The 14,731-nt window shown below is 51.4% G+C and overlaps 1 protein-coding gene across 4 annotated transcripts in view; it reads right to left on the bottom strand.

The window, feature by feature from the left end:
• Positions 1-14,731, bottom strand: part of GOLGA2 (golgin A2) — a 918,457-nt gene that overhangs the window by 393,854 nt on the left and 509,872 nt on the right. For all 4 annotated transcript variants that reach the window (XM_069609145.1, XM_069609147.1, XM_069609148.1 and 1 more), the window contains one exon: positions 14,560-14,673. In XM_069609145.1, the coding sequence (XP_069465246.1) occupies positions 14,560-14,673 (114 nt within the window). The remainder of the gene's footprint in view (positions 1-14,559; positions 14,674-14,731) is intronic.

Below are 14,731 nucleotides of genomic sequence, written 5' to 3'. Positions count from 1 at the left end.
TCAGCGTCCCCGCCGATCAAGCTGCCGGCGGACGCGGATCTACTCTCCAGGGAAGGAGGCGCCATCCTCCACCACGACCCGAAGTCGCTGAACTTGCAGGCCTGGCTCCTGCAGCGCTAGAGTTTGGAGGATACGACATACCGGCCGATTGCAGAGAGGTTCTTGCAAAGGCCAGGGCGTCCTCGACTCTTAAATGCTACGGACACAAATGGAAGAGGTTCTCTGTCTGGTGCCACGCACAGAAGATTAACCCTCTACGGATTACGGCTCCCCAAGTACTGCCGTACCTGCTGACGCTGGCCAAAGCTGGTCTGGCACACGCGTCCATCAAGATTCATCTTGCTGCGATCTCCCGATACACCAGAACCACGGGCCGGACGTCCTTGTGGTCTCATCGTCTGGTGAAAGAGTTCATGAAGGGACTGTTCAGATCGTTCCCGCCGGTGAAGGCTCCGGCCCCGGCGTGGGAGCTCAACGTGGTGCTGACCAAGCTCATGGGACCTCCGTTCGAGCCTCTGCACTCGGCCCCGTTGAAGTTTCTATCGTGGAAAACAGCTTTTCTTGTGGCCATCACCTCCGCACGACAAGTGGGAGAGATCCAGGCCCTTTCCTGCAAGGCCCCGTACTTGACTTTCCACGACACGAGGGTAGTGCTCAGGACGCACCCCTCCTTCATGCCCAAGGTACCGTCGGACTTCCATCTCAACGAACCCTTGGTGTTACCTGTGTTTTTCCCGTCGCCTTCGTCGCCGGCTGAGAGGACTTTGCACTCGCTGGATGTAGCTAGAGCGCTGAAGTTCTACGTGGACCGCACGAAGGGTTTTCGGAAGACGTCACAACTCTTTGTGAACTTTGGACCTGTCAATCAGGGGAAGGCTCTCTCGAAGGCTTCCATCTCCAGATGGCTCTCCGGCTGTATCATGTGCTGTCACCGGTTGGCAAACCGACCGCTGCCTGGCCGCCCGAGAGCCCATTCCACCAGAGCGATCGCAGCTACCACGGCGTTCCTATCTGGTGTGCCCCTGCTGGACATATGCAGGGCTGCTACGTGGAGGTCGACGCACACCTTCACGAAATTCTACTGCGTCGACCGGGATTCCAGGGAGGAGTCCAGGGTCGGCCAAGCAGTGCTGCGCAACCTGTTCGCCTGAGGTGAGGAGGTAAGATGCTTAATGTTGAGTTTATGTGATGCTTAATGTTGAGCCTTTGCCACCTCCCGTGGTTGTGCATGTGTGTACTGCTATGTATTCTTTATTCATGAGCATGTGAATCCATGCCAGACCCCATGCTGGAGAAGGAACAAGTTACTTACCTGTAACTGTTGTTCTCCAGCATGGGTCTGGCATGGATTCACATGCGAACCCTCCCGCCTACCCCTCTGCGGCTCTTCACTTGGTCATACTGCCACTTCACGTGCTTCCAAATCTGAAGATGGCTGCCAGAGGCGGTGCTTAGGTAGAGGGCAGTCATTGGCTGTGGTCAGTATGACGCAGAGACCAGTGATTGGTTATTACTACGAAAGACAGATCAGAAACGAAACTGATACTGGTTTTTTCTTTACCGAGGATTCCCAGCCTGACGACGGGGAATATTCATGAGCATGTGAATCCATGCCAGACCCATGCTGGAGAACAACAGTTACAGGTAAGTAACTTGTTCCTTACTCTCCGCTACAGGCACCAGTTCTATAGCACCTTTCTCCAACAGGCTCAAGATTTCCTGCGCAAGGAGCGGATCTGGAACTTTCAAAGAGTTGCCGGTGGAATGTCGTGAGGCCGCTGAAGGAAGGGAAGGCAGCAGTCGTGGGCAATAGTATCCAGAACCCAGGCATCTGAAGTAATGGGCAAGCCATTCTTCGAGATGCTGAGACAGTCTGCCCCCAACTGGCGAACCATGGGACATGGCCTCGTGACCGTTTGGAAACGGATGCGGCAGTGCCTGAAGGCAAAGAGGCAGCTGCCTGAGCGGCTTTGGCACCAGGATTTCCCTGACCACCACGGGTACTTTTTCGCTGGCCACTTTGACTGGCGACCCCTTTCGTTCTACCAAAAGAGTAGTAACGAAAGGAACCTCCCCTCCACTGCTGTCTCCTAGGACGAAAAGGCGGAGGTAGACGCACTGCGGCGCTTAAAGATTTTGCTGCAGCTTTTGAGGTCTGCAACCTCTGAAGGCTCTATGTTAGGCAGAAACCTGTGCAGTTCCCTTGGGGACCACTGCAAAAGACTTAGGACTTCAGGTGTTGGTAGTAAACCCACTTGGTAGAAGTCCGCACCACCCAGATTTACCTGGAATCTGTGGCTGAGCAGTCAGACTTCCCTCAAGAAGAGTTAGGCGGTATGCAAAGTATACACAATAGGCACTCAGATACCATAGCACAAGCAAACACTGACCAGAGCTTTGGTATCAAGGTATATCATTATTTATTTAAAAACACACGGATTGAAACACTCCAGCACTATTATTGTAAATCACTCAACACAGTTACTATTGTTATATATACATCCCTTATTCCTTATCAGACAAGTCTTAGTTAACACCACTTATTTCCAGACAGAGGTGAGCGCTTAACTATAGATGGCACTCCAATAAGTTAACGAAAACGGGAGGGAAAAAGGCAGAATGTAGGAAAATACACCACACTAATATTTAGGAACTCTTAAACAAGGCAGGAAAGTCAAAAGTTACTTGTGAGCCAAAGTCCATAGGCCAGGCCCACTCTTGGAGAGAGCAGGGCACAAATGCACCCAAGATCACACAATGACAACAGGCTTAAAAAGTCTTGCAGGGAGTTCAGAAAGGTTTTAGTTAGGCCCAGAAAAGTTTAGCCAGGGTGTCCCAGGCTAACCCAGGTTCGAAAGCCGGGGGCTAAATCCACCACGTACAGTCGGTTGCAAGGGAAGCCAGGCGGAACACGGTACCTTATGTGGAAAGGATCCTCCAGCGGGGCAGTTGTTCCTGGCAGCGGGTGCAAGTTGCGGCGTCGTCCAGAGGAAGAGAAGATCTCGACGTGGAGGAAAGATGAAGGTTGTTGCACTGCCAGGGAAGAAACCAGCCGCGAGTTTTCCAGTTAAAGGTACTACCCTTTGATTCGCGGTAGTGGTAAAACGTGGTATCCCGGTTGCCGGGGTGCTTGGCACAGGCAAGGCGGCCACGAGATGCTCCAGGAAGCGAAAAAGGAAGCAGACTGGTTATCCCCACCAGTCGAAGGAAGAAGACTATCTGGGCTGGAGATCTCCTCTGTCGTTGGGAAAAGTGGTGAGACGGTTCAGCAGGGCTCCACCGGTGGTGTCGTCGTAGTAGGTCGGCTCAGCTTCTCCCTCGTCGGACTCTTATGTCCTGTGGCGACTTCTGAAGTTCCAGTCCCCAAAGCCCTGCTTTTATGCAGAAAACCCCCGTTAACTCAGCCTAGCTGTCACTCAAACATGCTAAGTGGTGAGCCGGCCGGCTCACCATTTGGGCCAATCAGGACGGAGTGCGACTTGAGTTGCCTAGGCAACTCAGTCCAGGGTGCCTAAATCCCACTCCACCCCTCCTAAGTACCCCAGAGTGGCACCACTTTGAAGGGCTTCTGTGGAGAAGCCCGCCAAAAAGTGGAACAAAGGGCTCAACTTGGGTTGGAGTCACAGTAGCGAACACAAACGCCATTTTAGAACCGAGTTCTGGCAAAAAATACTAACCGGAGAATTAATATTAAATAAATAAACCAGCGGTATGTTCGAGGCTAGAGGAATTAAATAATTAAAGTTGGTAGCCTCGAACAATGTGAAATCCCATAGGGATATATCCGCGGTCGAATATAAAAAGTAGTATCCACTGCCACCAGCCAAAACTCGATCAGGGGGGACGGAGACGTGCCCCCTCGACTAACAGACCACAGGGCAATCGAATTGCCCCGGCCAGTACGTCCACAATATGATGGTTTGTACTGGTTCTGTTCAGAATTTGAGACTAGTAAAGTCAATGGTGACTTTACATGCCCTGGGAGACGGTAGTCAGTCCCAGGGTATGGAGTCTATATTGGGGGGGTCGCTATGACACCCCTGTGTTACTGCACTGAGGGTGCTGTGTAACATCACAAAAACACATGAAGCCCTACGGAGTAAAAGACCCCATAGCCCATTAAGCACATCGAGAGTCAAAGAAACACACTCAAATCGTGCCCAAGAGTTAGGGTAACAGAGTCTCACTCTTGGCAGGAGAAAAAAATAAACCCCACAAAATCCAGCAAAGCTGCTGGGGGACTCACTAGGTTAGGAAATTCAGCCTAAACAGAGAATAACTCCCTAACACTCTATCAGCCTTGCTGCCAAACAAATGTGTGCCATCAAAGGGCATGTTGAGAAGACGGGCCTGCACATCCGGAGCAAACCCCGACTTCTGCAACAATGCAAATCTGCGTATAACAGTGCTCGCAGCCATGGATCGGCTAACACTGTCGGCCGTATCCAAACCCAACTGAAGGGATTCACACATGGCATCCTTGCCATCCTGCACGAGAGCAAGGAACCCATCCCTTTCTTCCCCCTCTGGAATATGCTCAGCCACCAAAGAAACACAATTACAGAGAGTGTGTGAAAACCTTGCCAAGGCACACATGGAGTTGGCCGATTTCAGGGCCATGCTTCCAGCAGAAAATACGTTCCGGGCCCAACCGTTGAAGCGTGTGTCATCCCTATCCATGTACCATGGTATGGTACAAGGCCTGCCTCGAGGTGGCCGTAGCCGCCTAAACAACCAAACTCTCAGGAGTGGGGTGAGTAGATAAATAGCTGGGGGTCGCTAACGGAAAGGCAGTATTTCTTGGTCAAAGACTTATTAACAGCCGGAAGAGATTCCGGGGACTGCCAAGCAGCTGTCACCCTTTTCTGCAAGTTAAGATGAAATGGCAAAACAGGGTCAGAGGACGGACCTTGATGTAAGGTGTCTGTTAGATCATCCTGCACAAAGTCTTCAGGAGGACTGGACCAGCCCAGATACTCAGACTCGTGCCATAAACCTCCTATAAGAAGCCTCTGCATGAGCCCCAGGATCAGGTCTTCCAAATTCCACTTCCGGGGAAGTGTCCAACCCACTGGCATCATGGAGGGTCTGCCGCAATTCCTCCAACTGACTGTCTCCAGAAAAATGTGGAGCTTCATCAAGTTCACCAGGGTCCTCAAACTCAGACCTTTCCTACTCTTCATAAATATTAGCCAGAGGGAGGTGAAACCCAGGTCTGGCGACAGAAGAGGGCCTGGAGTCCAAATCTGGCCACACAGATGTCGACCTAGTCTTCCTTGGAGGATCCACGATAACCGCGTACTCAAAAGGCAGATTGAGAAAAAATCCCTTAAGGCACCAATAGCACCGAAGGCTTCGACGTCGAGAGCGTCGTCAACCTCGACGTCGAGATTGCCGAGGGCTTCGGCGTCGTCATAGGTGCCAACGGCGCCGTGGGCTGATACGACGGCAAAGCGTCGACGTCCGAATCGGACAGACAGCGCCTGACAAGTGGACGCCGGCCCGAGCCCTCAATAGGTTGCTGCGGTCTCGCTGGAGAAGAGGACCGAGAACTAGAGATACGTTTCTTTCGACTCTTCGAACCCTTGTCCGTACGGGACCTCAAAGGCTCCCCTATGCGAGTCGTGTCATGGACCTGAGCCCGAAGGCGTGCGAGCCACGGTACGAGACCGATCCTGGCCGGCTTCGTCAGAAGGCATGACCAGACCCGTGCCCTGCGATTCAAAAATCGCTAACATGGATTGTTTGAACGCCGCCCATTCCTGAGGAGTCGAGGACTTTGTAGGGCACGTAACCTTCCTCGAAGCACCATCCTCCGAGGTTGACGGGGAAGGCGACCAGTGACAGCACTTCCTAGAGTGCCGGGACGAAGAAGACGAGTGGCGGGAACCACTGCAGGACCGAGATCCCCGGGACTCCTGACGCAGAGAGTCACCCCTCTAGTTGTCGGCCGACACCCCCTTCGACTTGGAAGCCTGGGACTTAACAGGGTTAGAGCCCCTACCTACATGGAGCTTCCCCTTCGGCTCCCGCAAGGCCTTGGCAGTCAGCGACTGGCATTTGGAGCAGTCCGTGTCATGCAACTCGCCCAAGCACCACAAACAAATGCGGTGGGGGGCGGTGAGCGACATCTTCAACTTGCAGTCCCGGCAGGTCTTGAAGCCAGACAGCGGAGTCGGTGGGGTCGAAGAGAAAGATATCGTAATGATGAACACACGAGGCGCGCCGAGTCTCAGGAAGTTAACACGTTCGAGGAAAAAACAGAACTGAGGCTACGGGCGCCGTGCGTCCTATTTATAATATCCTGTGACGTCGCCCTCGATGGAGGCCCTCAAGGGAGATTGAACGGACGCAGGACGCCCTCTGCTGAAAATGTTTTCAAAGTGCACAGCTGTGGACATTACATGTCAAAGATATGGAATACGTTGGAGGACAAAATCCATTTGAAACAGCCATTTTAAGGCCTGTCTCAGTTTCCCTGAACAAAGGAGCCCCCTAAACAAAATGGCAGAGAGTAGGACTTAAAAAGACCCATTAGAACCCCAATGGCAACCATAAAGGGACATTGCGGTACTTATGCAGTAAATCAGCTTGCCGCCCTGGTGAAGCCAAAACTAAATATTAGCAGCCACCAACCTACCCCCTGTAACCAATGTAGGTTGATCTAATCACCTTAAGGTAGAAATGGCATGCCTCTCTGGGCACCTTATGGGTGACCCAATACCATATACCTTAAGTATAGCAAAAGAGGATGTAGTGGCAGGGGGACTTCAACAGAGGTCCCTCGGACCACCAAAGTAAATTAAAACACCCAGAAAATCAAGAGTGAAAAAGCACAAAGTAGGGGGCCCATAAAATGAGACTGCAGAACCCCAGAAATTAAATTCTGCCCTAACAGATAGCTTGAGGATTTCAGGGGAACATCTAGATGATGCAGCAGCATATACGGGCTTGTAGCGGGAGCCAGTGCATTTCAATAAAGGTCAGGTGGTGTGGTCAAATCTGCAGAGTCCTTTGATCCGTCATGCTGCAGCATGCAGGAACCATCCCAAGGGGTGCCAGGGTAGTCGCCGGAAGGCCTTCCCAAAGGGCAACACCACCATCAAGGTTGGAGAGGAATAAGGTCTGGACAGCAAATCTGTGATTTTATCCTGAATTTATCTAGACAGAACAAGTGATTAGCAGCATCTAACCATCTCAAGATCCCATCCCAGCCTTTGCCAGCTCACTTGCTTCTTTAGTTCCCCTGTGCTTTCCTGTAGCTACCCCAGTCTTTGCCAGCTCACCTGCCCCTTTACTGTTATTGTAATATATCTTTAAAATGGCGCAACTCGCCCAAGGGCCTCGGTGCGCAGCACGTCAGGGGAGAAAGAGTGAGAAAGAGTAGGTCAAGACCAGGGAATCAAGAAGAAGAGGTAGAGCTATCTATCAGCAACAAAGAGATACGTTTTGAGAGCTTTTTTAAAAGAAGGTAATTCATCACAGAGGCGAAGTTGGGCAGGGAGGGGGTTCCACAGGCGTGAGGAAACGGAATCAAAGCTTGTGCCACCATAGCACTGAAGTTTAAATATTGGTGAGGCAGTTTCATAGTGTGATCAGACCGAAGAGAGCGGACAGGGAGAACACTAAGATAAATGGGCGATTTCTCATGGAGACAACTATGTGTGAGAAGGGAATAGTTTCTTACCTGTAACTCCATTTCTCCAGCATTGGTATCTTTCATGGATTCACATGCTTAGAATATTCCCCGTCGTCAGACTGGGACCCCTCGGTACACATATATAGTCTTTTCCAATAGAAAAACTTCCGACACTTTTGTGTCCTATCTACGTCCTTTTAGGACCCGCCTACGCATGCTCCGTAGGCCGTCCCCGTATAAGAGGCCCGCCCCCGCGGTTCCCCTTCAGATTTCGGCCCCTCCAAAGTAGGAAGGGTTAATTTCATCCATTAAATACATTACATTCCGGGGAGGTTGGCGGGCGCATGTGAATCCATGAAAGATACCAATGCTGGAGAAATGGAGTTACAGGTAAGAAACTATTCCCTTCTCCAGCATTGGATCTTTCATGGATTCACATGCTTAGAATAGATTGTATAGCAGTAACACTTGAGACGGTGGTGAGAATGTAATGTAATATACCCTCAACATACTACACAATGCATATGTACAGTAGGAATAAGTTACCTCATATAACCTTACCCACATAAAATGAACTGCCATTAAAAAGGTAGACAACAGATTCTCCACAGCGTGGAGCTTACCTTACTGAAACAGATGGCGCAGGACAGCTCTTCCCATCTGCACCTTGTCCGCATGCTGCCTAGCAAGGCAGTAGTGGCGGGTAAACGTGTGGGGCACTGACCATGCCGCAGCTTGACATATGTCCGTCAACGGAATTCCTGCCCACAAAGCTGTTGAGGAGGACATCGATCTTGTAGAATGGGCTCTAGGATGTCCTTGCAGTGGCCTTCCGGCCTTAGAGTGACAAAACGCAATCGTCGATGAGACCCATCGAGCCAATCCTTGTTTAGAGATTGCTTTTCCTCTCGTCGACGGACCATACGCGACAAACAGTTGTCTAGTAGACCTGAATTCCTGTGTACGATGTAGGTAAAAGTTCAGAGCCCTCTTAACGTCCAGGGTATGAAGAGCTTTTTCTGCTGCCGATGATGGTGTGGCGAAGAAAGTAGGGAGAACAATGGACGAGTGTTTGTGATACACTGTCGGAACTTTTGGGACGAACATAGGATTAGTTGCCAGGACTACTTTGTCCTTAAAGAATCTTAGGTATGGCGGGTCTACGACCAGCGCTTGCAGTTCCGAGATTCTTCTAGCCGATGTGATAGCAATCAAGAATGCCAACTTCCACGAAATGAATTTTATGTCGGACGTGGCCATAGGCTCAAAGGGCGGTTTCATTAAGCCTGCCAACACTGTGTTGAGACTCCAAGTCGGGGGGAAACGTTTTTCCGGGGGAAAAGCTCGAAATAAACCCCTCATGAAGTGTTTTACAAGTCTGTCGCTAAATAGAGGAGACGGCTGCCTTTTCCTTGTGAACCTCGAGATGGCCGCCAGGTGCACCTTTATCGATGTGAAGGATAATCCCCCTCTCCGCTAAGAGGAGCAGGTAAGGTAGGACTTGTTCCGGCGTCACCGACAACGGTTGTAGGCCCTGTTGCCCCTTACACCATTCACAGAACCTCCGCCATTTATAGGAGTAGGATTTGTTTGTAGAAGGGGGTCTAGCCGCCTGTAGAATTTTTAGGCAATCCTCTGAAATGTCTAAGGCGCCGAACTCCGAGAAGTCAGGAGCCAGGACGTAAGGTTGAGACTGTCCGGGTCGTGATGCCACACCGTGCCTCTGTCCCGGGATAGAAGGTACGGGACTTTCGGAAACGCTATGGGATGTTCCAGCGACAGATGGAGGAGGTCTGAGAACCACGGTTGCCTCTGCCAGTATGGTGTCGCTAGAATCACCCGGCAATTGTATCTGCGTATCCACTGTATTGTTTTCCGTATGAGGGGAAACGGGGGGGAAAGCATAGAGGAACATGTCCGTCCATGGGAAGGGGAACGCCTCCCCCACCGACCCCTCTTGGGGCCATCTGCTTGCAAATTGCTCGCATTTCTTGTTGTCTTTGGTCGCGAAGGCGTCCAGAGGGGGTTGACCCCATTTCTCGAACACTTTCCTCAAGTGACCCGTGTCCACTTCCCACTCGTGTAACTGGGCCATGCTTCTGCTGAGGGAGTCGGCTTGGCCGTTCCTCACTCCTGGAAGGTGATGAGCCACGAGGGAAATTCCGTGCTTCGCTGTCCAATGCCATGTTTTCTGGGCTTCTATGGTAAGAGTCCTTGATCGTGTCCCTCCTTGTTCCCTCAGATAAAACATGGCTGTTGTATTGTCGGTCAGTATTCGCACTCGCGAACTCTTCATGTGTGGTAGGAACGCCTTCAAAGCCCATCGTACCGCTCTGAGTTCCAGTACGTTTATGTGTAGGAGTGACTCCTTTGGAGACCAGCGACCTTGCGTTTGGAGAGCACCCATGTGCGCTCCCCATCCGGTTAGGGACGCATCCGTAACTATGGTGCTCTGAAACTCCGGCTCCTGTAGGGGCACACCGCTGTTCAGATTGTGGGAACTCTGCCACCACTGAAGGGTCCGACGTAGCTTGTCGTCGTCGACGGTTATCCTGTCCGACCAGATCCCTGAGCCTGTATCCATCGGTCCGCGAGGAATTCTTGGACTGGCCTCATGAATAGTCGACAGTTTCTCACCAGATGGATGGAGGATGCCATGGCCCCTAGGACCGAAACATACTTTCTCACTGAGATCCTGGTGTTTCGCCGTAGCCGGGCCGCTTGTTGAATGAGTCTTGAGGTCCTGTCGAGGGAAGGTTTCACCAGCCCTAACTGAGCCTCGAACTGTGCCCCCAAGAATACCAGCGTTCTATATGGCCGCAGAGAGGATTTCTCGAAGTTTATGGCGAATCCTAGCCGTTGTAGAAGCTGCATGGTGGCTTGCAGACTTGTGTTGGTCGACGCTGGGGAGGATCCCCTTACCAGCCAGTCGTCGAGGTATGGGTATACGTGGTGGCTTTGCTTCCTTAGCCAGGCAGCCACTGGAGCCAGGCATTTTGTGAACGTTCTGGGGGAGGTCTTGAGCCCGAAAGGAAGAACCGTGAATTGGTAGTGAGTTCGCCCTATTACAAAGCGTAGGAATTTCCTGTGTTTCCGACACATTGGAATATGGAAATACGCGTCCTGTAAATCCAGGGACGCCAGGAAATCTCCCTTTTGAACTGCGCGGATCACCTCCTGCAGAGTGAGCATCTTGAATTTCAGGCTCTTTAAGGACTTGTTGAGATCGCGTAAGTCTAGAATGGGACGCCATTTGCCGTTCGGCTTTTTTACGACGAAGTATCTTGAGTAGACTCCTTGACCTCTCTGTGATGTTGGAACTAATTCTATCACGCCCTTCGCTAACATGAGTGTAACCTCTTGTTGCAGTACCTTCATATGGGACTGAGCGGTGAACGCAGGTGGAATTTGCGGAGGGTTGTGTTTGAATTGCAGAGTGTGTCCGTTTCTTATGGTGTCTAGCACCCATTGGTCCGTCGTTATCCTTTCCCATTCGTCGACATATGCTGAAACCCTTCCCCCCAGAACGGAGTGTGGTATGTCACTGCTGATCTTTATTCTGCTTGTCTCGACGACGACGGGTATGATGGTCGTTTTCTGGAAGACTGGAAGTTTCGTCGACGGTTAGCCGATTGTGAGGCACGTTGGTATCCCTGGGAGGGGTAAGCCGATCTGGCAAAGGATCTGTCTCCAGAAGAGAATCTTGAATTACCTGAAGCCCCTCTAAAGGGACGAAAAGACTTGTAACTTCTGCCACTCTGGAGGGCACCCAATGAACGTGCCGTGTCCGAATCTTCTTTCATCCCTTTTAGGGCCTCGTCCACCTTTTCACCGAAAAGAAGGTCTCCCTCAAAGGGCATATCTAAGACCTTGTATTGCACTTCTGGCCTGAAGTAGGTGCACTTAAGCCATGACTGTCGACGCAATATCACCCCATTGTTGACTTGCTTGAAGCCTGACTCAGCGAGATCCACCGCAATGTTTATTGCGTGATTTGAGGCTTCCTCACCCTCTCGGACCAGTAGCATCGCCGCCTTTCTCTGTTCTTCTGGAAGATGGTCAAGCAGCGGAGCTAGTCTGTGCCACATCTCCCTATCGTATCTGGCCACAATTGCCATGGAGTTTGCGGCCTTTACTGTGGTCGCTCCCACGGAGAGCACTTTCTTGCCAAAGGCATCTTGGCGTCTCGCCTCGTTCTCAGGAGGAGTCGTGCACTTGTGCTGTGCTTTTGCCTTCCTCGCTGCTGCCGCCGTCACCACCGAGTCCGGTGTTGGTTGGGAGGATAAACACTTGGGGGTCGACTCTGGAGCCTTAAACTTCTTTTCTAGGCGTCCTTTCACTGCTGGTTCTGAGAATGGGTGTCTCATTGTCTGCAACCCCTCTTTCCATACATGGTCTAGTATTGGTATTGAGAACACCGACCTCCTTCTCTTGCCCATGTGGTCGAACAAAAAACAATCTTTTTTCTGTTCTTCTTGGGACAGACCAAATTCTTTGCATGCCTTCTCCATCATAGAATGGAATGACGCAATGTCGTCCAGAGGGGACGGGTGAGCTGGGCTTCTGGGGTTTTCCAACTCCGCTTCTGACTCCCAGGTAGGATCCCTGGAGGGGGATAATGAGATATCCGACATGGCTCCCCTGTCAGACTCCGAATCTGGTAGCTCACCTTCCTCCTGTGCCAGTGCTGAGATTGGCGTGCGTGGGTGCCCGGCTCGTCGACGAGTGACTGTGGCAGGCCTGCCTGGGGTAGTCGCTGGTCCAACGACTGCAACAAGGACTGAAGCGTGGACAGAATATCCAACGACAGAACCGATTGAGGATTGAGGAGAGGGGCAGATACCGGTGTAACGGATGCCCTCGTCGACGACTTGTCAGCCGCTCGTAGCCCTAGGTCTGCTGGGCCGGCAACTCTCTCGTTCTCGTCCTCCGAGGACAGCAACATAGCTTGTTCTTGAAGCAAAGGCTCCGGGGGGGTCGGGTCAAAGACTTCAGGCCTCCAGGCCTCCTGTAGGAACCCCGTCGACGAGGCCCTCGTCGACGCCATTGTCGACGGGACGGTGGATGCCCCCTGTGTCAGTGGCAGGGAGGCGGCCGATGACTGGACCGCCGTCGATGACGAAGACTTCGCAGGTGGTTTCGGCGGTCCCGCCTTCTCCACACTGTGCCTGCATTTACTGGACTCTCGACTCGTGGTCGATCTGTGATGATCGCCAGAGGAGGGTTTCCTTTCCTTCTCATGCTTTTTTGATGAGGATGATTTCTTTGCTGAGGAGTCTCTAGTGGAGTGACTTCCAGACTCTTTTTCCGACGGTCTAGATTTCTTCGGGGGTGGTTCCGACGAGGCCGCGCGGCGTGATGTTTTCGCCGACTGTGTGGAGCCCACCTCCGAGGGGGGGTATGCCCCCGCTCCATCATTCAGCCATGCCACCAGGCGTCGGTTCCGGTCTTTGAGGGTTTTTTGAGAAAACCCCTTGCATATGTCGCAGGTATCCGCCGAATGGTGAGGGTGGAGGCAATATATGCAGTCCATATGTCCGTCCCCCTCGTAAACCTTTTTTAAGCCGCATGTCGCGCATGGACGGAACAGCGCTTTACCTGGCACAGAGGACATTATTACTCGAAATCCAATGACGCAACCTAGTACAAAACAGTAGGACAACACGAAGAGATCCCACTACTTTGGAGATGGTTGAAATCTGAAGGGGAACCGCAGGGGCGGGCCTCTTATATGGGGACGGCCTACGGAGCATGCGTAGGTGGGTCCTAAAAGGACGTAGATAGGACACAAAAGTGTCGGAAGTTTTCCTATTGGAAAAGACTATATATGTGTATCGAGGGGTCCCAGTCTGACGACGGGGAATATTCTAAGCCTGCGGGCTGTCGGCGCGTTATAAACACATAGACATAGACATAGACATAAGCATGTGAATCCATGAAAGATCCAATGCTGGAGAAGTAAGAGCTTGTACGATATACAATATTTTACAGGGAGCCAATGCAAGACAGTTCGTGCCTCAGTCACATGTTATCTCGTAGAAAGACCACTAACAGCACGCACCGCGTTATTCTGAGCGACCTGTAACATTTTCAGAGTAGATTTAGAAGTGCCCGCCAGAAGGCAGTTCCCATAGTCCAGCTTAGAGTGAACAAGGGCAACTGCAAGGGAAGCAACGTTGGCATCAGAAAGAAGGGTTTGATATGCCGACTGTGACAGGTGTTATAGGCACATGACTGGCATGTTTCTTCATGGTAAGTGAGGAGCCACGATAAACACCCAGTGTCTGAACCCAAGGACGAACCCCTAATATCAAAGGCAGAGTATTTAGGATCACATTTTCACAAACGCTGGGGAGAGGCCACTAGCAAAAGCTCAGTTCTGCTACCATTGAGAGCCAGGGAATTGTTTATCATCCAATTTTCTATCAGGCCGTAGATGAAGTTAATAAAGAAAAGATCTTTTTCGTAGTTGCCAGTGAGTTTAACGATGATCTGCGAGTCATCGGCATAATTGGTGTAGTCTACACAGAGACTTTTCAGAAGTTTAAAAAAAACAAATATACAAATTAAAAAGGGTAGGCGAGAGACAAGCTCCCTGTGTGACACCATAGGTACGGAGCTCTGGCGAAAATAAAGCCATCAGAGGCTTTACTTCCCCAGTGCTCTCCTGCAGCTGCCTCAGGCCTCCTCACCTGCTCCTTTACTTCCCCCATGCTCTCCTGCAGCTGCCCCAGTCTCTTCGCCAGCTCACCTGCTCCTTGAGTTCTCCTGTGCTCTCTTGCAGCTAACCCAGTCTCCTCATCTACTCCTTTAGTTCCTCCATGCTCTCCTGAAACTTCCCAAGTCTTTTTGCCAACTCACCCACGCCTTCAGTTCCCCTGTGCTCTCCTGCAGCAGCCCCAGTTTATTCGCCAGCTCACCTGTTCCTTTAGTTCCCCTGTGCTCTCCTGCAGCTGCCCCAGTCTCTTCGCCAGCTCCTTCTTCACGTGCTGCTCAGACTGAAGCCCGTTCAGCAGTTCCATGTTCTCGTTCGTCTATTTGCAGAAAGAGTCAGGGAAATCAAATTATTCACTCAAAAGGGAATTGGGAATA

Source organism: Ambystoma mexicanum, chromosome 8 (assembly GCF_040938575.1).
Source record: "Ambystoma mexicanum isolate Mex_15411 chromosome 8, UKY_AmexF1_1, whole genome shotgun sequence".
Classification (NCBI taxonomy): Eukaryota; Metazoa; Chordata; class Amphibia; order Caudata; family Ambystomatidae; genus Ambystoma; species Ambystoma mexicanum.
This window is presented reverse-complemented; position numbering and strand designations above follow the sequence as displayed.